Raw genomic sequence first — 26,647 nt, forward strand, 5'->3', positions numbered from 1 at the left:
GTTAGTGTTGGCAAAATCAAGAGATCCTAAATCAAAGAATGTGTCTTTTTTTATTCAGCCCAGGTGTAAAAGATTCTTCACGTTCAACCTAACACAACAATAATTGTCCGTATTACAGTAATTGCTGAACTAGATAACTCACAAAGCAGATAAATTAAACTGCAAATACAAAATCAGGAGTTATTGTTCTCTTTGGAAAATATTCATCTATTATTTTCACTACTTGGTTTAAACAAAAGTTCGACCGAGCACAAGGCTATCCCCAGGGGACAATTTCATTTCTCTGAGGTATCTCCTTTATAGCTCAGAAGACTTAATGTTGAGTGCTCACTTTAAGACACAGCATAACCTCGACAAGTCTCAAATGTTTCCCCTAAATTCTTGGAGATTTTTACACTGCCACTTATATTCATGCCTTTATTACTGTAATTGTTCAAATAAAATAAATTTCTGTCTGAGTACAGTTTTCGACACTGATATTTTGCAAACACAAAAAATTGCTTGGTTATGTTTAACCCAACATTGGGTCAAAAGGGGAAGAAGCCAAACATTGGGTTGTAATTTAATGTATACTGGGTTGTTTAACCTCCTAAGACCCGAGCTATGGTTTGTCTTTTTTTCAGATTTCTTCCAGCTATTTTAACCAATAAATATAATAACCAAATATTTTTCTTTGAACACGAAGCAGTGTAATTGTCCACGCTTGTGAACACCAGGTTCCAGTTACACAGAATTAAGTATTATGGTTCAAACAACAAAAAATTTGATGTCTACGTATGTGGACATCCAGGTCTTGGGAGTTTAAAAAAATGCTGGGTTGTTTAAACCTATTGTTGGGTCAATTATAGGCCTTGGAGCAAATTTTTTAAAAATTGTGATTTATACATTTACTGTAAAAAAAAATGCAGCACGAAGTCAAAACAACTTGGTTTTGCAAGTCATTTCAACCATTTTAAGTTTTGACTTGTGATAAGTTAACATAACTTAAAACAAATTGAAACAAGTTGAAATCATACATCATACATCAGTGTTGATGTATGGTTTGTTAGTATGTGGCAATATTTGACCGACATACAACTATATCTAAATTGTCTAAAACTAAATATTACGAGTCCTTAGCAACACATATTACTAATGATAAATCATTTTTTTTATACATTTACGATAGGAAATGTACAAAATATCTGCAATCATTCCCTCCGGAAAAATGTGATTTCTGCTCGCAAAATATGTAGGGCTTGCATTATTTCACAATCCCTGCATTTTCGTAGCAAAAAGTTATATATATCTTAAAAATTTTGCATTTACTTCACACATGCGCAGCCATGTCCCCTGTTTTCATGGGAATGTTAGGAAGTGACGTAATTACGCGACGTGAACATCAATGAAAAGCTGCAAACAGTTTTTGCAAGTTCACGCAGTTTTTGCAAAAGTTCCTGCATAATGCATCGCATTTTTATAAGAAAACGTGCTGCAAGATCAAGAATTTTTGCCAAAAAACTCTGCGTTTTTCTGGAAGGACTGTACAATGAACATGATCTTAAATTAAAGGAACAGTATGTAGGATTGTGGCCAAAACTGGTACTGCAATCACAAAACTTGTGGCTAAAACTGGTACTGCAATCACACAACTGGTGGCCAATACACAACATGACAACATAAACATCAGTTGAGGGCTGCAACTCCACTTTTGAAATGACAATATCCTGGCCGGATCACTGTTGTGAGTGATATAAGTATTTGAAATGAAAATGATTTCTTAATGTCTAGTGACATATCAGGGCCATTTTATGATTAATTGATATACATTTCTTACATACCGTTTTCTTTAATATACTAATGATTTTTGGTATAAAAATGATAATGATGGCTAGTGCTACAACTATACCTCTATTACTTATGACTGGTTTTGTGGTCCAGTGTCACATATAATCATTTTCTGGCCTAATTTAACCCAACAACTGGGTTTGTCCCTTTTTGACCCAACGCTGGGTTGAAAATAAAGTCTCAATTTGCTCTCAATTTAACCACACTGTTGTCTAGTAGAAACAACAGAGATACAATTGAGTGATATTTATTTTCGGTGGATTAAAAATGCTGCTTACAAATTCTTCTGGCATCCCTTCACCAAACCGTCTCCACTATTATTTCTACTCGTTTGCATTATGTTTGAACTGTTATATAATCTATAGTAATTAAGTAGTCAATTTAGAACTCAATCAAGTCAGATCCTTAAGTCCTCCATCATGTACAATTGTACATGTTTTCCTTTATCTCACTTCCAAAAATGGGAACTTTTGAAATGGTTTCTGAAACCAAGATCCAGTTGAAGTCTGGCAGAATTTGATTCAGGTGTGATGTAAGGCAACTGGTGTTTTTTTACAATATCCTTAACACGATGGAGAGTTCGCAGTGTTCTTTCCCCTAACTCATCCGTGTTTTCTCGCTCTGTTCCCTTGGGAAGATAATGATGCTTATTATATCCGTAACACTGTTTTGCCTCACTCTCTTGCATCACTTGTACGTTCCTCTTGTGCACTTTTGGATGTTCCTTTAATGATGTTTCGATCTTAAAATGTGAAAGATATGGACAGATTCCTTGCAGGAACACAACTAGAAATCACGTACGGAGAAAATTCCTCATTCTTGCTTTTCATTGTGTGAGATGCAGATGTTTTCAGAAGCCTTTTTTCCCTGCTGAGATGATACACTTGTAAAGTAACAAATGACAGCAGGAAAACGAAGGAAAGCAGAAAACCTAAACAAATAGAAACAAAAATTTGAAAAAAAAGAAGAGTCATGGAGAAAGAGAGAGACAGGGAGGAGGGCTGTTTTGGATACATTTGTTTTATGTGTGGATGCGACACAGCATTGGAATGCACTGGACCAGAATACAGTTCTCTAGGGTTCGGCCGTAACGCAGGAATTTTTCGAAGCATAGCTGCAGTCATCCGTCAGCACTGCAACCCCCGCCTCCCCCCGTCTACATTAGCTGCTACTTATTGCACTGGCATTAGCGAAGAACTGGAGAACACAGCTAATAAATTACTTTGCTTTCAATTATTTTCCCTCCCATATTTCAGCCTCAGGCATGTAAAGTAAACACCACAAGAGTGAGAGAGGGAGAGAAAGGGGTTTTCTCAAATCGACCCCAGTAGCTGAGAGCCTCAGTACAGTTCAGCTTGTAAGAGTTTATATGGCCGTACTGCACACTGTCACTTTTATGAGTGTCTGTAGTCCATGAATTCTGCTCTAATGTAAACCCATAAACTCCCAGAACTCATGCAAGATAGACCGGGGAAAATAACACGGATAGAAAGAGTCTGTTCAGGAAATATGAGCTTATTGACTTTCATAAAATTCTTAAACATTTGTTTGTTCTTTTTGACTTCTGAGGAGAAAGACAATGAATAAAAATGAATAAAAAAGCAGATGCAGCTAACATTCAAAGAGTCGTTTTATATCCTTTGCCTCTGCCACTGATATTTAATTGTGGATGAGGAAACGTAATCTGATCCCAGGTCAGGGCTCTTGGGTAGCAGCCCCCCGTAACTGTGGACATTCCCACAGTAAAGCTGCTCAAACTTTCACTCAATTGCACAATAATCATCCCTCAAATATTCACTAATCTTTCTCAGATTAACCACAATGCAATTCTTCTTTCTTTTTTCCGTGTCGCTCTTTCTAGTCACACCAGAAGGAATGTCTGAAACTCGTCTATAGCTTAATAAATTCACTCCTCACACATTTGGACATGAAACTTAAAACCAGTACAGTCGCCTTCAGGAAAGAACGTCTTACAAAGATTCAACGGCTTTACATTTATATCTGAGAAAAGAATAAAGCCTCTATGTGGAAGAATATCCACATGAATTGTAAAATTCACAGCTGTTTAATTTTAAACCCAGACAGATTGCATTAGAAAAAGGTTGAAATATTTACATATATAATCTAGTTATATCAAAAACTATTTGCAAACTTGCTGTAAGCCAAATGTATGAATGCGCTAAAGTATCACATCAAATACAATGTGGCATTTATTGTTAAAAATAGCACAAGCCAGTCTGATCTTACGGGAATTCCTTCATATTTTATGAGTTGGCTAATTCGTATGAATTTATACAAAGTGAATCGTACATACAAATATTGTAAAAAAAAAAAACAATAATAAAACCCATAACCACAACGTCACATGGGGCGAAAGCAAATCGTACAAAAACGTACGAATGTGGTTGTAAAAATTAACACAAACTAGCCATCTCGTTTGCAAAATGCCATAAGATTGTGTGGGCAAAACCACATATTTCAAGCAAAAGTTTAGATTGGATTATCAAATATCGGACAACTTGTGGTTATCAGGTTTAACTGAAGATTTCACTTTAATGGAAGTTCGGAAAAATTCACTTCAAAATGATTTTGGGAAGAGTCACTGTATGTGTGTGTGGAAAAGTTCAATTAGCTACAGTATTAATAACAAGACTATAATATTACATTTAAAAAAAAAAAACTACATACAAGTACCTGCATATTAAAAATAAAACGACAAACATTGCTAGCCATGCCATTCTTTTCCAAAAACAAGAATTTTGTATACAGGTCATCAAAAAACTAGCCTGCATGCTTCCGCTTAATTAGCTCATTTCCCTTCAGTACTGGGACTGCTGTGTAGAGTTATCGTTTTCTCCTGCAACAAATCTGCAGGTCCAATTCAACGAACCGAGGGGGGTGGCTAAGAACGATGACGTTGAGGTTGTGCGTCAGTTTGAGCTGTAGTTCAGTAATGGCAGCGGAGAAAGACGTGAGAAAAGCTATTCGGTTCGTTGTTGCAAAACTGCCTAATATACAGAAGTTAAAGCCGGAGCAAGAACCAGGTTTGCTAAGTTTTGTTGTTCTGATTATTCGTACTTGTTGTTTCTGGCCCGTTTCGGCGCATGATATACGTCACAACCACACGTTAGGGATCGCCTAGTCTCAGCCTCAGACGTCACGCCCACAAACTGTTGGTTGAACGTCTGATGTTTTTCGTACACTTTTCTGGAAACCCTGTGAAAATGTTAAAGTCGTCTTTGATTGGTTGGAAAAAAACGGATTTCCAGGAGACGCGAGTGTCGCGATTAGTTTCAGTCCCTGGAAAACAAAGCTCTGACGTTCCATTGAGGAAGAGAATCAGTCGTGTTCACGTGGATAATAATGAGCAGTTATCATGATCAGCTAAACATTGGATTCTCAAAAATATGCATAGTTCGCGGCATCGACTCTCTAAAAGGCAAGAGTTTTCTTTAAGGCAGTTAGTGGAGTTTAAAAGTTTGGTTCTCCTGAATTGCTTGTATGTGTTAAAAAGTGGAGGTATATGCTTCAAACAGATGTTTAACGGGAGTGTCTCATTGGGGGGCTGTTGATGAAGTGCACAACGTTGTTCTATGGTGAGTAATGTTGTTTATTTAGATGCTATTCGGTTGCGGCTGGTTATTTCAATAACTGACTTGTTGCCAGCCGGCTCGTTATTGTGGGGAGTCTGAAACTTGAGGCTAGATGAAACAAACTGTGATTGGTTGTTTGACATGTCGGTCAAACAGCTCGTGGGCGGGCTTTGTCCAGAAAAAGCAGCGAAAAACACAATACCCTCAGTATTGAAGGTCTGGCTACGCGAGACTAGCGATCGCCTATGGCAGATCCTGAGTGACTCTGGGCAGATCCAATAGTTTTAAACTTCAACACAGGACCCTCCTTAACGGAAGTAACGCTTTGCAATGGAGCGTGGCCAGACTCTTTGTACAAATGAAATTAACGTACGAGAGTCTGGTTGGACCAGGCTATCAAAAAGCATCTGCTGTGTAAAATAAGTAAACCTCTTTGAGCTAAGCCCATTGATTTTACCCCTGTAACAGTTTTAAAAGGTTAGTAAGGACACTTAATTATTTTTAGTACAGACTTGATACCAAAGACATGGTACTTTTAACAATACTAGTCTTACGGTGTAATACGCAATAGTGCAAATATTAAACCAGATTACTGTATGACACTTTCATTACATGCGAACGGCTCCTACGCTAATAGGATTTTGTTTCTCTCTCTCCCTGTCTCGTCCTCGATCCTGAGACAAACAGACCCAGTTCCTGCTGACGTGAAGGTCGTCACACCGCTGATCTACTGGCCCTCCTTCAACGTGATGCCCAGCCGATGTCTGACCAAAGACCACCGGCTGCCCCCGATATATATAATTTTAAATGTTTTACTTCCCATTACATTTTTCAAAGTAGTATCAAATATGTATATCCTCTATAGCAGTGGTTTTCAATTCCAGTCCTCGGGCCTCCCCTCCCAGAACATTTTAGATGTCTCCATATATAAAAACACCTGATTCCGATCATCAGCTCGTTAGTGTGTTAATTAATTTCTCTCAAGGTTTTTTTCCCTCCTATGACTTTTCCCACAGGGTTTTCTCCAGCTCACATCGGCTTTACTTAACACCCACTTCTCTACGTTAAATTATTACTACGCTCGCTAGTACGGTTTAATCTTAGCCGCTGTATTCTGCAGCATGTCCATCGATTTTTCTGTGTTTTCTCCTGCATCTATTAAAGGTTGGGTTTAATTTTGAAAAATGCTAACGGTAGCCGACTAGCAATGAAATCACGATCCCACCCTCCATTCAAATCGCCATCCAAAGTCACGTCTCTTTCAAAACACATGAACACGCACAGATCAGACGGTCACATCTCATGTCTCATTCACCAGTGAGAAAACTTTGCAGTACAAAGTGAATAACATTACCAAAATAACCAACATAAACAACAATTAGTTAAAGCACACTATCATTGTGTAGACGTAGTAACTATATCGTCAGGCTAATCCATAAACGAACACAAATTTCATATGCAACACAATGTTTAATTGTGTTAATTTGGGTTTTTGCTCTTGCTCATCCAGACAGTTTTTGCTGTTGTTGTTATAAAACATATGTTTCGTTTTGTGGCTCCTGTGCAGGTAAGTTTGCCATTCAGGAAAGTTTGCCATTCTCCCTCTGTTTACAGATGGGAGGTGAGTGCACGTGAACGCGGCAATGACGTATGGTGTCTGCGTGAACAGGCTGCGCGATGGCATTTAAATTACGCTTACGGGTTAGGGACAAAAAAGGCAACGTCCGTTCGGACTGAAATCTATGATTGGTTGAACATTTTTTGGTCCTACGCCTTTCACAGATGACATACATTTCTACAAATACATTTAAACAACTTAACATAGTGATTGTTATCAGGATGTGAGGAGACTTTTAACCAGCATAACTAAAAAAGTTTCTGGATCAAATCAGATACCCTGCCTTTAATGTAAAGCTGCTTTGAAACAATTAAACAATTGCGAAAAGCGGTATATAAATAAAACTGAATTGAATTAATAAATTGAGATTATACAATCACTGCTACTTTTAAAGCTGCTGTACACATACTGACAAGTTCCCCCACACCCCTCTGCCCCCTTACCCTCACACACACACTTTCTAATTTTAAACATATTTCACTCTACTCCTGTGTCATTACTCAGTGTTTCTGAGTTTAAAGTTAAATGCCACTTCCTTCAGATAACTGATACTGATCTCCAAGTGCACATGGGACCTGTTTACACTGGCACAGCTGATGGATCCTGTGCATGCACCTGCACACACATGCTTATGTGTCTGTGTGCGTGCGCGTGTGTGCAATCCTTGACATCAGTCTGGCTACTGACTGAGCCCATACAGATGGGACTGATTACTACGCACACTCTCCACAGGTAGAACACACTCGACATCAAAGATCATACACGCATACATACATATGTACTGTACTGTACGCACTACATCACACTAAAGGACACACATATTATATGCTCTTCATCAGACTTTAAAGCATGCCAGCTTGCACACACATGGACATATTCATTGTACTTTCTACAAAGAAACTTTGTCTTTGTTTGGCTTTGAGTTACAGTAGGGTTAGTTTTATAGTACTTATAATCGGGCTTATTTGACCAGGCTTATTTAAATGCTCTTTAGATATGTGTATATACTTTTGTGTCAGTAGTCAGTAGTAGAACTGTTATCATTTAGGAGTGTTTTACTGGTTTCTAATGCATGACAAAACCACACCAAGCTCCTCATTTTTCATCTGGTAACTGGGCGCATAAGAGCATCAAAACATGATTTACAAGCGCTGCTATTGCCAACAGTATAACCATTTATTATGCTCTACATGCATGCCAAGTTCTGCGCAAACACACGCATACCACCAGGCCTTTGATGATCTGAGACTTACATACTCTGCGCTTATGGTTAAAGATTTATTTTGTTAACTTACTGATATCTATACTGGTAGGTTTAAACTCAACACGAGGGTGATCCATGAACTATCGCTATTGAGCTTTGAGACACATAACCTCAGGTGATACATCCTTAAAAATGAAGGAGCTTCACAATGCCATAGAAGAACCATTTTTGGCTGAATGGTCCCATAAAGAACCCGTAGGACCTGAAAAACCTTTCTTTTTTCCAAAAAAATGTTGTAGTGAGAAAGGCTCTTTAGATTATAAAAAAGTTTAAAAGAAATGGTTCTTGTAAGAACCTTCGACTGAATGGTTCTTTGAGGAACCAAAAAAATGGTTCTTCTATGGCATCGCTGTGAAGAACGCTTTGAGCACATTTATTTTTAAGAGTGTAAGAGACTTTTAAAATATGACAAATTAGCTCAAAATAAACGATTGCAGAAATTTACGTAATCTGCCTCGCAATCAATTCTCTCATCATGTCTACTATCTCAGTTTCTTTTCATTAAGTTCAACTTGAATCTGTCCAGAAGAAGGAGGTATCTTACTTCTTTTTTCGAGGGCGCTTGATGCGAAGTTCATCACAAAATGTATGTAGCCCGTCATGTGTGTGGTTCGTAATCCCAAAATATATGTGTTCCGCGCGTCGAGTATCCCATGTGCATCACGTGTCCCGTCAAAACAAGTGCCTGCTGCAGACGCGCCCAAAGGGTCCATGATAAAAGAGACGCTCGTGTTTGTTCGCATAATCTCATGCGTAATCAGAGTTTAGTGTTAAGGGAGTGTCTTGTGTGTATTTTGTGAACGCAAGCGTCTCTTTTAACGTGTGTGCAGCAGGCACTTATTTTGACAAAACACGTGATGCACATGGTTTACATGACGCAACAAACACATATTTTGAAAACACGAGCAACACACATGACACTCCGAACACATATTTTGAATTAGGGCCCCTCGGATGAGCAGTCACGAGCTGCCACTGGTATCTTAAGATGTAATTGGCTACATAAAAAAAAAAAGATCAGCTTTCACATCCAAAGCATCCCTGTTGCCTTTAAATAGGAACTCTTCTGCATCTAAAGAGGAGGGGAACTCGAGGACCAGGATTGGGAAGCACTGATCTAAAGCGCTGTACTCCATTTACGACTTCATTCTAGTTTAATTACAGTAATCCCAAATCAAAGCATGCAGTAGCAGCTACATATCTACAGCAGTGATGTCTGCAAGATTTAAATCCTAATATACGTGCATCAAACACAAGTGATTATACATGATACATTGATGGAAATTGTGCCATTTTATAAATATTTGGGTGTCTATGTACTTTATCTTGAAGAGCACATACAGAGTATCTCTTCTGTAAAGTACAGTACAACATATACATTTTCTTAGGGAATTAAAGGGGACATACCATGAGAATCTGAATTTTTTCATGTTTAAGTGCTATAATTGTCTCCATTGCCTCTATCAACCTAGAAAATGTGAAAAAGAACAACTCAGTAAACCATTCTCAGCAAGCATGTGAAAAAATAGATCATTAAATCTGGCTCCCCTTGTGATGTCAGAAGGGGATAATACCGCCCCTTAATCTGCACTATCCAACCACAGCACTGCCATTTAGTGCAGAGATCAGTGGCAATTTTACCATGTTATAATAAATAATCTATATGGTATTTTGAGCTATATGTCCTTAAATATGTACTCTGAGGACACCAACGATTTATTTGACATCTTAAAAAGTCTTGTGAAATGTCCCTTTTGAGGTCCTTTGGAGCAAATAAACAGATCTTGCTCTTGATTTTTTCAATTGGTAATACAAAGTGTTACACAATATGGAATATGTGTATGATATAGTTGTCTCTCTGTTCAAACCAAAGCTAGATTGGTCAGATTGATATCGGTGTGTTCTAGATTGTGGGCCAAATGCTTGAGCCAAGTTTTAATATGCTGTATGAGAAAAAAACTGTGTCTTTGACAGAAGAGATCCTATCGGATCCTTGTCATACTTTAAAGGAGAAATATCAATGGTTGCCATCAAAAAGAAGACTCAGAGTACCATACTGTATGTTAAATCGAATAGATTGTGGAAATCTTTTGCCTAGTCGTTGAAAAAATTACAAGTGCGGATCTAAGTAGGCCTGAGGATTGGAGGAAGAGGAGTGTAGTTGAATGTGTATGAGTTTATTGGTATTGTTGTCATTGAGTAATAATGAAAGACAGAAAACGCTATGGGCTCATAATTTTGAAAGGAATTTCAACAATAAAGTTGAATTTAATTAAAGTTATTACTAATAAAATTGACATTACATAATACCAAACATATATTTCCAGAGTCCAAAGAAAAAAACAGAAACATTTTAACGCTCTCTCTCTGCCTCTCACTCTCTTTTTCAAAATATTATGCTTCATTCTTTTTGTATTTATTACTTTAAACTGTCACATTTAAATGAAGTAAAGAAAACAAAGAGAACGCAGGATTGAAAGGGAAAATGGGATAGACTGCCGTGAGAACTCAGCATTGCTGTCATTTATTTAGGGTGAGACTGTTAGGGTTTGGTCTTATTCTATATGAACCAGCTATTAAAATTGCTTTTACACACCTAATAGTTGCTGCCTGACATCTGTTGAAAGTAAAATCAACTTTGTAAATTATGAGGTCATGTCTATCGTAGACAATATAAAACTTTTGACAGACAAAGGCGTTTTTTTGAAAGATGATATATTTTTTCCTAAATCTTTCCTCAACGCCAATTTCTATAATTAATGTTTTCCCAAACCTCTCTAAAATACAGTATTTTATGTATTTTCTGCTTGTATAGAAAGCTCGCTCACTAATTAGACATATAAGTTAGATATAAATTTGAATAGAAAATCCAGTTAGAACTCGTTCTCTATGTTTTTCTTAACATAACATTTTTGATTTACTGATAGCTAAATTAAATCCTATTTGATTTGAATTCTGCACACCAACACAAATGTGTGTGTTTCTAATGAGGCCTCATGAAATCATGCAATTTCCCACTGTAGCTGCACCCTAGAGAAACGCTTTTCGTCATTTCACAAGTAAGGGCCTCGGAACAACTGATGCAAAACACCAATTTAATAAAACATAATTTAAAACGATGGATCTCAGGTTACTTTGAAACGCTGCCAAGGTGACAAACTAAGAAAGGAAGGAAAAGAAAAAGAGAGAGAAATGTTGGAAATGTTTCAATAAAACGTATGTTCCAAGTTTAAAAGTCCCCTGTGCTTGGAGGTCATTTTGCTAAATAAAAGCAAAGAGGAAGAGAGAATTTTCAATAGTCCATAAGAGAATTCTCACATTTCGTGAGCTCACAGACATGCTATTCTGAGCCATGGAAGTCAAACAAATCTGTGACAAATCTATTCAGTGAGCTTTGAACATGTATTCCACATGTCTGTTAATCCCACCAGCCTATAACATGACATGTGAATGAACAAGTGAGAGGGCAGTTGTCAATCCCACCGCAACAAATTTATTTAGCACTTGCTCTCTAACATTATCAACGTTGTTTCACAAACAAATATTAGATTGTGCAAGACAAGTCTTAAGAACAATATGGATTGAAAAAACACACTTTTATAAAAGTCGAATGAAAAGCCTAACCGTAAATACATTAGATAATTTGGCTAGAAATAAATTTAAGTTAGTAACAGACAGCTGAAGCTTTAAGAAATAGTGTAATAATAATATATTTCTATTAAACAGGTCATTAATTTTACACCACAATTTAAACAACAGTTTACCATGTTGGATTATGTAATGACGTTTAAATGGAACTGTCGTAAATTCGCCATCTAGTGGCAGTCAAAATATACTTGTTTGTGAAGCCTTTGATGTTTCGGTTTCCGGTGACACATCGTGACAGCAAGAGTAACCTCCGTTATTAACCATTGTGTGATCATTCAATCAGTAATTGATAAATATCTACTCATATATGAAATAATTATAGGATACATTCAGACATACAGGTATGTACTTACGCACATGAATGCATAAAAACCGTAAACTGGGTCCAAAACTGCAAAATGACGCCTTTTACGCTGCACACGTGCGAAGCTCCACTGGAAACAGTTTAAGGGCAGGCGGGGGATGACAAAGAAATTAAGAAAATAATTATATTAATTTGCATCATTATGTTTTAATAGTATTTAAAAACTTGCATACCTAAAAAATAACAAATCAGGATAACGGTGTTAATCAATTGCGGGCGATTGTCGATAAAGTACCGCAAGAGTGGTTGACACGGAAGCTTTTGAATCTCTCTCGCGGTACATTGACGTCATTTGCTGATCGATCTGCGCATCGTCGCATGATGTCGAACACAATTGTAGATTTACAGAGGTGTGCTTCACCTTCAATGGACGTTTTTGATGAAAGTCAACAAATGTACAACAGCCGTCAACAGCCATAATTTAAATATGGAATTACAATGTGTAAGGAATTAAACAAATAAAAATAATAATTCATAAAGAAGGAGTAAAAACAAATAAATTATAATAAAACAAATAAATAATCAATTTAAATAAAATATTGATAATATAAGGGGTTATAAGATCTTTAAAGAAAATTGGCAACTACGTTAGCTCTTTCATTTGAAACGATATCAAGATGGTTTGCAACCATTTCAAGTTCTCTGATAAAATGAGGAAAGGAGGGAGGGGTTTTAAGAAATCTACACTTGCATTAAAAATTTAGCAAAATCAAAAAGTTTATTAATTTGGTAGTGTTGTGGATAAGTTTTTAGTACACCAAACTTTATTTGTTTGTATTCGACGAAATTTATACCAGTAATAATACTTGACATTTTACTATACAAGTGAGCCCAAAATTGCTTTGTGTTGTTACAATTAAAGAAAATATGTTCAGTGGTTTCAATTTCAATTACCATATTTTTGACACGCTAGTGAAACGTACAGTTGAAAAGGTTTGTATGAGCACTATTTGTGTAAGCATGCAATTAATTTAACCTATGCATAGATGAATAATACGAGCTCTGTACATTTTAATGAATGACATATCGTGAGCCTCAAACACTGTTGTTTCCTCCTTCTTATCTAAACCTTGTGCATGCAAAAGACAGCTGGAAAACAGGCAGAAAGTCGAGATGTTACTACCCCGACATTAAATTACACATTAAAATATTACAATGTTGTTACAATGCTAAAAACAACAGTTGTGACTGCTGAGTTAGCCCTATATGCTAGTTAATGCTATATGCAAGCGTTTAGGCTGAAGTTTTATTATTGACGTTACAGTTTCGTTTTGCCCAAACTTACCACTCAAAAATGTTCATTAACAATCTACAATTAATTATTCCTCAAATACAGGCTCAAACATAAGGTCTGATTAAACACACGTGCACGCATACGCACACACAGCTATTCAAAAGAGCTGCTCTGAGAAACAGAGCATCAGAGCCAATCAAAGCAGAGCTCAACATTATTATTCATGACCCTTTCAAAAAAGGTAATAATAGACCATTGTATTTTAAGGGCAAATCCTAGGGTTGTAAATGGACATGTAAAACTGTCTCTGGATAATTTTTGCACGTAATAAATCCACAAACCTTCTATGCCGATCAGACAACAATTAACATATTATTTCAATGCATAATTTGGCACCTTTAATGCCAAAAACAAATGTTCATTCAGTTCCAGATCAGCATCAAACATAAGACCCTTTATCGAAAGATAAAAAGACTGAAACTATGTTCCAACAAATGTTACATTTTAACCCTTTGCTGTTGCTACTACTAATCCTAGATAATGGATAACATAAACCAACCTGTTAACAGTTGTTTATGTGCCATGAAGATGTCGAAACAGCTCAGGGTTGGTAAAAAGACATGGAACAGCTATCCCTGGTCTCACCCAGAGCAATAACACTAAGCCAATAACACTGTCATAATATCAGAGAAAAAATAATATTAGGTGGAGAAACAAATCTGCTAAAATGCAACAGCCAAACCTCACAGTTAAATCAAATGTGCTGAGAGACTACTTGGTCTCTTCAGATCTTGCTCAGTGTTTACAATGCTGTGAGGCACCAGAGTTCATAATCAATGCCAAAATGTTTAGTACCATTACCAAAATGGCCCTGATGGGATTACACTGGACCTTTCGAAGGTCAAAGGCCAAACCGTATAAAATAATTTTTGTACAGAGTTTAAAACATGTCTACAGAGTTCAAAACAGCGATTTGCTTTTGGCTACATTTTTGGCTAATTTTAACGCTTTGAAGTAAACATCTGGAAAACATCTAGTGCTCAAACTGTTGAGCTTCTACAAGGTACGACTAATTTTAATTATGCAAATTTGGTGAACCGTTCCTCTAATATTTATGTTGTTTTTGTTCATTTTTCCAGCTTATGGCTCCCTGTTGGAATCCCAAAGTGTGACTCAGGGTCCATCGGCGGATCTTAAATCATCAGCAGATTAAAAGAAACCAATCGACACGTTAAAACTTCAACTGTGAGACTTTATAGTAAGTGCAGTGGATTTGCTGTTTTCCCAAGCACAGCTGAAATGCTCATCAATAGCTCCCCTAATGGTCTAAAGTAAGTGTGTACACACACCTTGCTTTCTAAAGTCAAGGTTGACATACAACACCCCAAACGATTCCTAGTTTTATACATATAGAGACTTTTTCACTTTGTGTTTAAAAATAGACCAGTCAAAAATCAGATTTCTCTTGAGGCTCGGTGGGTGGGCAGAACAGAAGTTGTAAAATCTTTACACACACACAGGCACACACACAGCCCTCACATCTTAAATTTATTTATCTAAATCTAAGTGTGTGAAAAAGTGAGTATTTTTATAATCCTTCGTCTTATAGACTACAGTGTGAATAGAAAGACTCAAACAGTCATGACCTCTGAACTTATTCACAAACTGCACAATCCAGAGGGAACTTTTATTGCTTTTCATACTGTAGCTCAAGAGATGTTGTGGGATGCTTAGTTGTTTTGTTTTACTTTTATATCAACCTTATTTCAAATGTTTCTTTTACAATTTCTTATAGTAAAAAAATAAATATACATTTACGAATGCTGTAAAAAATTTCTTGTTGCACTAAAATTTTTAAGTTTAAACAGTCATTTAAACTTTGTTGACTAGTGAGAAGTTGACATAAATAAAATAAAAATTAAAGTTAAATGAGCTTAAGTTATTGCAAGTTTATTTTTATAGTTTAGCAACTTCTAACTAGTCAAAAAAGTTGAAATGACTTATAAATTCTAGTTGTTGAACTTAAACATTTAAGTGCAAGGAATTTTTACAGTGTAGAAAGACAATTTGCATAACTATTCTCAATTTAATCTGGTTGCTGTCTAGGAGGAGATGGTTAATATAATGAATTGATTTCATGTGTGATGAAAATGCTTGTGTTTGTCATAATCATGTGACATGTCAGTGCAAAAACACAATTCCTCAGGTAAACATTTGAATTGTTATGTCTTAACACATCAGTTGTGGTGCTGCATGTTGACCGAAAGTATTTGCTTTCATGAGAAATGTGAAGTTTAATGTTATTCTAAAAATGTTATGAACATCATTTGCATAAATCTGGGACTGTGAGTGTTTTGTTGAAAGCATCAGCTGTTTAATTTATGAAAATGCCGCTTCATTCCTCCCCTTGAGTTTGTCTAAGATCTGATAACACTGCTATTTTACAGCTTTATTGAAATGTTTTGCATTCAGCCATTCTGGTTCTCTGGCACAGAACGTTCCCTCAGCTCACACAGAGCCTGACCCGTGCTGACATTTCTGCTCAGCCGTGATAAAAACATTTATCACTGACCCTACAGAGGTCAGAAGAGTGACTAAGGGTGTTGCACATCTATCCTTCGAGCTCTCTCGCTCGCCATCGTTTTACCCCTCCCTCGCTCTCGCTCTCTCTCTCTCCCTCACCTAAGCATCTCTCCTTTAGGTTGAAGAGAAGGGAAAGAGACCTCAGCCAAAGATTGTTTGTTTTCACAAAGTCCCGCGGATATTTTTTTAAAAGGTCAGATGCCTCGACTGATGTTATTTCTGTTCTTTACATGGTTGGTAAAGATGAAACATAAAGTGAGAGAGATATACTAGAGCAAACATGAAGAACTCTGTCATAACTGCTGGCCGCTAGAAAAAACATTTTGGCTTTAGTATGTGCACTTTGGTCGTGACATTTTGACAAATATCGAAATGTAGAAATAACACGTAACCACTACATTAAAAAGCTATTTGTTTAGTAGGCTACTTGTTTATCTAATACATGACAAATTAAGCAGATAATGTTCTTCTTATCTTGTGTATAGGGTTCATTGCATTTATCTGACACATTATGGTCAGTACTACTCGACTGTGTTTGTGATTTTGCAATTAGTGGTGTCATTTCCAGTTTTATAATCATCATTATTTCCTGTGTATTGTAAATATATGCACTTGATAATTATATTACTTTTGATTAAAAGTAATGAATAACAAAATAAAAGTAATGTGTTTTGCACTAAAGAAAATGTATTGATTCAATAAAAAGTAAAGTTAGATCACCAAAACAACTGGATTTTCTTTAAGAATTTATATCCGTTAAAACAAGTCCTTCTGTGGAAATGAGGATAAAGATATAATGTAACAATCAAATTAAAATCGTCCATGATTTTGTTCATGCTTAATCGATGCTCTAATGTTGGCCTAAACTCAGGGGTATGAAACTCAATAAGGCAGGATTAGGATAAGAGCACTAGGCTCATAAATTTCACCGTAGACTGTTTGTAATTATTTAACAAAAACTTTATAAAAGCAGAAACAGGCCAAACGTAAAGCCTTCGGTTCACACCCTTTGCTTAGGGAACTGCGGCCTCATGCATTCTTGCTAGAGTCTAAACCCTTTGATGTGAACTTTTAGGAAACGCATAAATAAACATCTGAACATATTCACCTGTTATCTGAACCCATGGAAGTGCACGTGCCACGTTCATTGCATTTAATAACATCATACCAGGCTAAATCATATTGTTCGTGTGTCTTTCTGTCAAATACATAACCATTTCCTCTAAATACCGTGCGGCGTGTGTCACCAATTGAAGATCTGTCAAAAGATGATCCTTCCTAAGTCTAAATACGGCCGTTTACCCCGTAAAGCGTTAGAAGTGCCTATGAGCTCTTTCAATTATCTCAATCACCTACAAAGCCATCTGAGCTTAAACACAACGGTTTCACGTAACCATGATCGGCTGAGAGAAGCTACACCTCTGTTCTTCATTAGCTATTAAAAGCCTGTTGTTTTTGTAAAAGGAATAAGTGACCTAAAGGGGCTTCGTTATGGCTTTGCGGTTTCAGTTTGAACGTAAAGCCGTGCTGGATTACCTCCCGGAGACACACCAAGCCCCATTCCATCCAGCTGACTCACAGCCCAGCCCTATACATCTCCCTCTCTCTCTGTCGAATATATGAACAGCTGTGATTGCTTGTATTATAGGGGAAATATACATGCTAATGTGTGGGTCTGATTTCTTATGCATGCCAGTCACAGCTGAAAAATGAAACGGGAAATGAGTAAAAAGGACAGAATAATCTGACCACAATTAATAAATCCGGCCATGATTTCATGAGAAGCATTTTGTCTTTGACACAGTAGTCATGGTAACCATGAAACTTGACTTATTAAGACTGGAATCCATGTGCATCTTTGGTAAGCATGTACATGCATCATGCATTTAAATGGAAAGTCATTTTAACTCTCTGTGTATTAAGTGAGGATATTTATGTGTACAAGTTTTACAATCCATTTCCACCGAGTGTGATAGACACAGTCAGGGCAGGGGCCTGTATTTAGACAGCCGTCAGCAGTTCAGACCTTGAGAGCAGCTCTTTGACTTCACTGACTTTGAAATGTTAAACTTTCAGTGGCTGAAGTGTTTAGATTAGCAAAAGTGATGTAAATAACCGTGATGAAATATGTAAGTGAGCTGTAAACAGTTCTTTTTATCTTTACTCAGCCATGTGTGCGCGTGTGTGTGTTCGTGAGCGTGCACACGTTAACACATTGTGTGTAGAGCCGCGCTTCAAACATGCGCACCCTGCTCTCGCACCGACTCTGTTCTTTACAGTTTGTTTTCTTTTGCCCTCCAAAAATGTAAATGATGTCTCACTGCTGTTTTTTATTATATGCAGTGAAGGAGTGGGCGCATGGCTTCTGTGGCAGGGTTTGCTGATTAATTTCCTGAGGTCAGGGCTATTGCGCTGGGCTCAGTGATGCAACATAGACTCACAGACAGCCAGAATTTTCTCATAAAGTCAACAGAGCAAATTCAGCCGGATTAAACTGCATAGGCCTTTTCACTCGACACTTCACGTATCTATGTGCAACTCTTCCTGAGCCAAGAGACAAAAGTTGATTGCAGTTGTTAGGATAATTGATAGTATGTTTATGTGTAAAATGCATTTCATATCACATCTTCCTTATCTATAGAGTTAAGGAAGAGTTATTAATACCTAGAGAAAGCATATAAAACATCATTCCATTTATATACACATAGTTTCTATTTATAATTTTTACTTGATTATTCACCAGGCTTTTCAAACACATCAAAAACAGTATCACAAGTGCTCAGCTTGTTGGAGTTATACCTGGTTTAAATTTAACTCTCGTTAGAGCTTAATCTGTTAAAGACTTGGGCTTACACCCAAATTGCTTAGCACTAAGCACAAAACTTTGCAGAAAGGTAGATTAGGTAAGATGAGCTCCTCCACTACAGCCGGATTGTAATTTTACGTTTTGTGGCCACCAGGTGGCGCGTATTGAGCGCTTAACGGACGCGCACCGGGTCTCTGTCCTGCTCAGATCCAGTGAACGCGCATCTGCTGCTCACACAAAGGACCTGCTACCAGCATCTCAGAAAGAAATATATTCGCACAGACAACACTACAAATCAGTAGGACTATGTTAAATTTGGAAGATGTCTATTAGCATACTTTACATTATTTACAACATTTATATAAAAAAAATTAAGTTCAGACAAATTTACACAAAAGCAACCGAATGAAACATGAAAATGTGCAATGCCTGCAATAAAATTAAAACTCGTTTTATTTTAATTTCGAATTGCTTGTCTCTCTTTTAAATTTGCACAAAATATGAGATTGTTTCGCGATTTTTTTCACTGTTACAGTTTACATTAACGTATGTTTGACCCCGGGAGGAAAAGTTTATAGCAAGAATTTCCACCGCACTTCACATTGTATCAAAGACAAGTATCCTCTCACATTTACTTTTTCCATGTAACAAAAATGAAGCACTTAATCTGTCTTCACTGAGGTCGGGGTGACAAACTGACTAATGGTTTTGGGACGTTTAAAATCAGTCTCTTATTTCTTTCTCACAGAGTGCTGAAGTTAAAAGTGACAGCTGTATATTTACCTTAATTAATACAAAGCGACGCTAGATTTGTTGCTGGCCTAACTTCGCCCAGAAGCTCAGAATATTTAAACAATATTTTCTTGACTTTCTATTTTATGTTAATGCGTATGCTACATGTGTCTGTTTTGTTACACAAAGTTTATCTTTGTGTTTATAATTATTTAATTGTTATTAATAATAAAACTGCTGTTGTGCAAAAAAAAGATAAATTCTTATACATTACATTTTATTTTATTCTCCAAATTTTACGTTTTATTTCGTTCAATATTCGATTGGTCGAAGACGTACAAACTTTATTTCCAGGATAAAAGTTTACTGTCTGTATTAAGTCTACACATTTATGGTGCTGCTTTGGTCCTTTGGCGTTAAGCGCTGCTGTATCAGTGGAGGAAACTTCACTCACTTCAGTATATTGGGGGTTTGGCTGTATGACGTCGCGGGTTGGGTTACAATAAAGAGGCGGTTTGACTTAGGGACCACAAGACAGAGCAAGAGAGTAAAAGAGTGAGAGAGAGTTTGTACCCCGAGTAACCAAATTCTCGCACAGCACAACCGCTGGAGCACAACTGTGAGCGCTTCGAGGGTTTTCCCGTGTCTGTGCTGCGAGAACATGCTGAGGAAGACGAACATTTCTCCGATGCGCCGCACGCTTTCGCACTGACTTTTACAACTTTTGCTGCAGTCGCTGTGGAGAGACTTAAGTGACTCTAAATCGTTCTTGGGATCGTCCTGTTTCACCAAAATATCTGGTAAATACTTTCTCATATTTTGTAATAATTTAACAAGGATTTACTCTGAGCAGATTGCAATAAAGAATATGTGTATTGACAAGTAGGCGTAAACAAGACGTGTGTAATGTTCAGCGAAAGAAAAACATTGATTAAATGTTCTCTTAAATATTGTAAGCGCAAGTTGAAGACTTTTGTGGTTCAAATAGTAAAATTACAATAGTAATTGACCTAATGGCGACGTATTGCAGTGACATTATTAGAATAATTTGTTGCTTAAAAGAAAAGTCATGCAAGACCGCAATGTTTGAAATTTTAAGCTTTAATGGTGATGTGGTCAGGTCAGTGATCAACAGGTGGGATGCCTCAAGATGTGCGCGAATTTAAACTTTCGTTGGTGAAATTTAGTATTGTCGAATTTAAAATATTTGCTTGCTAGAATACAATGTTTTCGTTGTATTAAACAAAATCATTAAAAAACAGATGCCGAGGTTTGAGAAATCTGTGTGGGGAAATCCTTCAAATCTGCTTTCAAGATCAATCCATAAGATGTGTTTTATTCAAAAAAATTTACAAAGTACGATTTCGTTTTTGATAGCTTACTACAAACTTTCGATTTTATCAAGAGCCTAAAACATGCGTGGCCTTGTGTGATCAATGGTTTTGCGTCTTAAATGAACACACACTTGTACAATGATGCTCGGCGTAGAGAAAATCTGGACTTTTTCGTTTGTTAGTGTTTAGTGTATGCTTTTCAGATTCAGCACAACTTCCAAAAATAAAAATTAAAAATTTTAGAGGTATGAATGCTAATCATATAAATACTGTTTGACATATTTAATAATACGAAAGCGAAATAATTTATTTTAAAGTCACCATGACTTATACAGTTTCTTTAAATATGTTCTAAGTATTTAAACAGGGATGTGTTTATTTTAAGATGGATAATAATTTATTTTTACATTAAAACTGTCACTTAATTTTAACATTAAACGAAATTAACAAAACACACCGAAAAAACACAATAATAATAAATAATGTCACGACGGTGGTTCAAAGTATTATGCTTAAATGTTTAGTTGTAGTTAACCTGGTAAATTTACGTTAAAAAATTATCACAGGGTAATTTACTGGATGACCCCATTTGATATGATGGGAAAGAGCTTCTGTTAAGAAAACATTTCTCAGAGTTGATCAGAGTTTTTGCATTTCAACATGGAAAATACAACGAATTTCAAAATATAACACTAAGCTTAAAATAATAAAACTGAAATAATATAAGCATATTAATTTTGTCCCGTGACATTTTCGGCTTAATGAACAGCTCTTCTGTCACGATGGCTCAGTCTAAATCTGGCACAATATTGTAGTGATTGTCGACAAAAAAATATACAATATTTTAAAATACTACAGTGTCCAAAAATTAACGTATTGTGCAGTTAATATGGCTTTACATTAAACTCCAAACACAAAAATCCTTACAGCAGGTAGGTCCTCGCCAAAATAGTTAAATATATTTGTATATTTAGTCAACTTTTGTCCACGGTGTTTAATGAATGGTTTGTTTCCCTCTCTCCAGGGTTAAGTGATCACATCCTCTCGGGGGGCTGTGCGGAAAAAGAAAACATACACTTACTTGATAATCGTTGCACAATTGACCAAAGGCCCGTCGTTAACGCACAGATCCCGAGACCATGATTAATTCCTCTAATACACGTCGACATTTCTCTGTGATCTCCATAAGCGCGATGGGCGCACATTTACACCTACCGAGTGCGCACATCTGAAGAGATAAAACACTGATGACCTCCGCGCGCTCATTGAGCCACCGACGAAAGCTTTCAAAGCGATCACAGATATTGATAGGGAAGTTACTGATAGATGATCATTTAACAGAAGCCACTATCAGTGCGTAAATTGTAGGCACTTTGGGTGCGTTTGAAAATATAGGCCTATTCTTGGCTGCTGAATAAGGTTACAGGAGAGCACAGACGTGTATGTTTTTTTTTTTTATATAAGGGACAAACTTTATAGTTTTGCTAAAATATTTAATTAATTGTGGCGTGGATGTGTCACTTTTCCGCCTACGATCTACACCCTTGGATAAAGGGGGGTGGAACTGAGCAAATTGTGGTGTGATTTTTGAGACTCCTTTCATCACCTTTTCTAGACGTCTCTGGCCTCACAACCCTGATTCTGCCTGGCGTGGGGGGCAAAATCTGGTGTGATTTATCCTACTTATCCAGACACCGTGCTCAAATCCGGCTAATTAGCCAACAATGTCGCGGAAAAATGTCCAAGCACTTGTAAAGTCTCACATTATACACTGCAAAAATGTTTAACATTTATAAAAATGTGCTTAAATTTACTTAAAAAAAAAAAAAAAAATTCAAAGTATTTTTTAATAAAGTAATCTACTAAAGTTCTTTAAAGATGGGTATGTCTGATGGATACCCCACTGACGTTTAACGTTTAAGAGGACAGTTCAGGTAACAGATTTCCCCTCTACCGCTCGTTTTAGAGGTATGTGCACTTCAAAGGGTTAAGAGTAAGAGCCTGATCTCCTCTAATGACCCCTGTAAGTAAAAGTCAATTACTTCTGCGCCATGATCAGAGCGTCCATATCCCCGGGGAGCTTTGAGCTTCACAAAGACTAATTAGAGCTATTTCACTTTTTATTTACCACAGATCAGACTCACAATTCGCATCCTGAGCATTCAAGACTCAAATACACACGTTAATTGTCACCAGTTACTTTCTGAACAAAAATGCTTGGGAAAAAATCTTTCTTTCTTTCTAAACCGGTTTAACTTTTGAAACAGCATCACTGTTTAAACTTTATACAAATTGTGCACCCCTTCTCCATCATTACCTGAAATCCTTATAGTGGCGTTTCGTTGTCACAGTAATGTAACACACAACACAGCAGTTAAATTCACATGGTTAAAAAAAACTGTGAAAACATCTTCCAGACTACATGAGTAACACTGTAAACACACCAAGCCTGTTCAAGTGTGTGTATGTGTGTGTGTGTGTACAAGTTCATGATGAGACAAAGAGCAGTTATTGTGCTTTGTGTCTGTTCTCATCAAACCTGATTAAACAGTCGAGGCAGGTATGTCACCTGCTGTCTTTCTCTCGTCTTTATGGCCATGGGCATATTTTTGGCATGCAGAAGACGCCTACGCCAAAACGTACATGTGCACACACAAACACGCTCACAATCACAGGCACTCATCTGGCAGGCTTGAGCAATGCTCTGTGTTCATGTTGGAGTGTTATTTATTCAATATGTCAAACACGAGGTGCCTTGCTTGACAAGTGCAGTTTATGTCCTGACGCGAGTGTGTGGGTGTGTGTGTCTGTTTTGTTTGGGGAAGTTCCTTCAGCATGTACGGCCCTGAAACGATTTTTCCCACAAAGCAATACAACTTATAAGTTGTACCTGTGAACAGATTCTCAATTGATACAGATGTAACATTTTTTTGATTTTGTGATGTGAAAATCTCAGGGTTCATATGCGGATATGATAAACGTTTAAGGATTTTAGCTGTTTGGACCTAAGGCCCTTATGACGCAGTCTTGCGAGTGTTAGCTGATGTTTCCTCTCCACTCATTTCTCTCTCTTTTTCTCCAATAGAAACTTCCTGTCATTCCTGGAATTCTCCACATCCCGTCTATTCGTCAGTCATGGGCAGTAAGACACTTCCAGCACCAGTTCCTCTTCATCCCTCTCTGCAGCTGGCAAACTACTCCTTCCTTCAGACATCCAACGGGCTGCATCTGCCTGCCGACCACATGCCCAGCATCTACAGTTTCAGCGCCCTTCATGCGGTCCAGCTGCACCAGTGGACTCTGGGTTACCCTCACTTCACTTTTCCGCGCTGTACCATCTCCAAGCTGCCCGGCCTGGTGGACGCACGCTTTCCTCTACCCTCGATTCCTCTGTTCCCCCACCTCGTCCAGCCCGCCAAGCAGGATTCCCCTGGGCCGAACTCTGGAGCATCTGCAAAGTCCAAACCCCGTTTTGACTTCGCCAACCTGGCAGCGGCCGCCACGCAGGATGACGCCCTGAAGGCAGAAGATCTGAGCACTAACGGCGGCCACATGCGCTCGCCATCATTAGGCTGCCTGCTGGATGTGGCCAAGCTCTCCTCGCCAGAAAGGAAGCCCAGCCGAGGACGACTCCCGTCCAAGACGAAAAAGGAGTTTGTGTGCAAGTTCTGTGGCCGTCACTTCACCAAATCCTATAACTTGTTGATCCACGAGCGCACGCACACAGATGAGCGGCCCTATACTTGTGACATCTGTCACAAGGCCTTCAGGAGGCAAGACCACCTGAGAGACCACAGGTAAAGACGCCAATCTTAAATCATACATATAGTAATAGAAACACTGTCTCACACACAAACTCTTCTTCGCTACCTCACTGTACCTGGTAATACCCTCCTACTGTCCCAGTTACAGAACAACAGAAATAATAGGCTACGTGCTTTTTTACATAAAGTCAAGGAATGAGGTTCGCCTTACAAAGCCTCAAGCACAAAAGATATGCAGACAAACAAATCAGTTTTTTATTTTCATAAACCACACCTGCCTTGGTGATTTATGACATTTGATATTCCAGGTCTATAAGAATGATTTAAAGTAGTTGAGACATGCCGCACAATCTTCTCACAATTCTTAAGTAATGATACAACCTTGGCTCTTTTCGGACTAATAACGATCACAGGATATACATCACGTTTGTATTTTAATTAACATTTGCCAACCCAAAACATTTGTCTTGAGAATATGGCTAAATATTGCAATAGCTAGGTCACGGCACATTTTTTGGCAACATACCGAAACTTAAGATATTTAATCCTAGAAAAGCTCAGACACAACCCATGTTGTTTACATTGCAAAAAATGTTCATGTCCGTTAAACAAACCACACCCATTCTTACTCTTTTTATCTTTATCTTTCTTTCCCCAAAGGTACATCCATTCCAAAGAGAAGCCATTTAAATGCCAAGAGTGTGGAAAGGGTTTCTGTCAGTCCAGAACACTTGCCGTCCACAAAACATTACACATGCAGGTCAAGGAACTTAAACCGGCCAAGATAAAGTGAGGCCATCTGCCTACATTAACGGGACAATAAAACTGAACCTAGTGATACCAGCCAATGATGCTGACATTCAAAGGCCACAGATTGTACATCTGATGGCTGTGGACCTATGCACATGGCTTAACACATCAAAGATGGATTAGACTTGACCAAAGATCTTCCTGAAGACCACCATAACCTACAGCCATGATGCCTTAATGTTTGACTGATGTAACAGAATGGATGAAAAGTCACGGACTCAGCAGAAGCTAAAACATGGATATGAGAATGTCAGACTGATTTATGTTTAGGAAAGAAACCAGATGAAATCCAGACCAGCGACACCAAATAGAACAACTAGTGAGATATGTGATTTTAGCCTGCACTGCTCCGTTCTGAACAAACTATTGTTTTATTTTTGTAAACAGTGGGTTTTTTATAGATATGATGACGTTGTTGTTGATGATGAAGGTAAACTATGGAACCTATGCAGTTAATGGGTGCCTACAGCAGCTCTACATTTAAAATCCAAAGACATTTTCAAATCATGTAATTCCTCCTTTTGTACAGATTCCCTTTTGTATAACTAATATTTGGCACTTTAATCTGAATATTGATTATTTACATATATCACTGGATTCCTTAAACTTATTTTTGAAAATAAATAGTCATTTCCTTATCAAAAGCATGTTTATGGTAGTCTATGCAAACTCGACACCAAATGCAAAATTTCCACCACACAAGGAGAAAAGACATTGCATTTAAATTGATTCAATTACATCTTAATCAAAGAGTACAGCTTACAAATAAAGGGGATTTGTCTTTAAAGACTACAATTCAACTTTAAGCAATAAACACGTATAAACACTGTTCTCCACGCTTAACTTAACTTAAATAAATAAATAAATAATGAAGGATTGAACGACATCAGGGATTGACTCATATTTGCCTCAGGAAATGACATCTGCCGCCGTGTTCATTAGCATGCTTATGAACGAATGAACCAATTCTTTTAAATCACTTTCACTTTGTGTATTCAGTGTCAGTGGAGGGCACAAATGTGCACGTATTAAAAGAGATGAGCGTACATCTGCAAACACAGTTCACAGGT

At 37.4% G+C, this 26,647-nt stretch overlaps 2 protein-coding genes across 3 annotated transcripts in view; one reads left to right on the forward strand and one right to left on the reverse strand.

Annotated features, from left to right (window-relative positions):
- Window positions 1–6,787, reverse strand: part of syt14a (synaptotagmin XIVa) — a 166,994-nt gene extending 160,207 nt beyond the window's left edge. The window contains exon 1 of the mRNA XM_073873386.1: window positions 6,613–6,787. Within this exon, the coding sequence (XP_073729487.1) occupies window positions 6,613–6,652 (40 nt within the window). The 5' untranslated portion in view covers window positions 6,653–6,787. The remainder of the gene's footprint in view (window positions 1–6,612) is intronic.
- Window positions 6,788–12,160: 5,373 nt separating this feature from the next.
- osr1 (odd-skipped related transcription factor 1) lies at window positions 12,161–26,221 on the forward strand. 2 transcript variants are annotated; one of them, XM_055170585.2, is made up of 4 exons: window positions 12,161–12,291; window positions 14,688–14,879; window positions 24,089–24,800; window positions 25,428–26,221. In XM_055170585.2, the coding sequence occupies exons 3-4, from the start codon at window positions 24,139–24,141 to the stop codon at window positions 25,558–25,560; spliced, it is 795 nt and encodes a 264-aa protein (XP_055026560.1). In that variant the 5' UTR covers window positions 12,161–12,291; window positions 14,688–14,879; window positions 24,089–24,138; the 3' UTR covers window positions 25,561–26,221. The 2 variants fall into 2 exon arrangements, with proteins under 2 accessions (XP_055026560.1, XP_055026559.1); XM_055170584.2 differs by lacking the exons at window positions 12,161–12,291; window positions 14,688–14,879 and adding an exon at window positions 20,191–20,469.
- Window positions 26,222–26,647: the final 426 nt, after the last annotated feature.

Source organism: Misgurnus anguillicaudatus, chromosome 11, assembly GCF_027580225.2.
Source record: "Misgurnus anguillicaudatus chromosome 11, ASM2758022v2, whole genome shotgun sequence".
NCBI lineage: Eukaryota > Metazoa > Chordata > Actinopteri > Cypriniformes > Cobitidae > Misgurnus > Misgurnus anguillicaudatus.

Bases quoted from the DNA above. Each gene is read 5' to 3' on its own strand.
- osr1 (XM_055170585.2), top strand. From the start codon at position 24,139: ATGGGCAGTAAGACACTTCCAGCACCAGTTCCTCTTCATCCCTCTCTG. The intron at 24,801-25,427 runs GTAAAGACGCCA...CTTTCCCCAAAG, and splicing joins GACCACCTGAGAGACCACAG to GTACATCCATTCCAAAGAGA.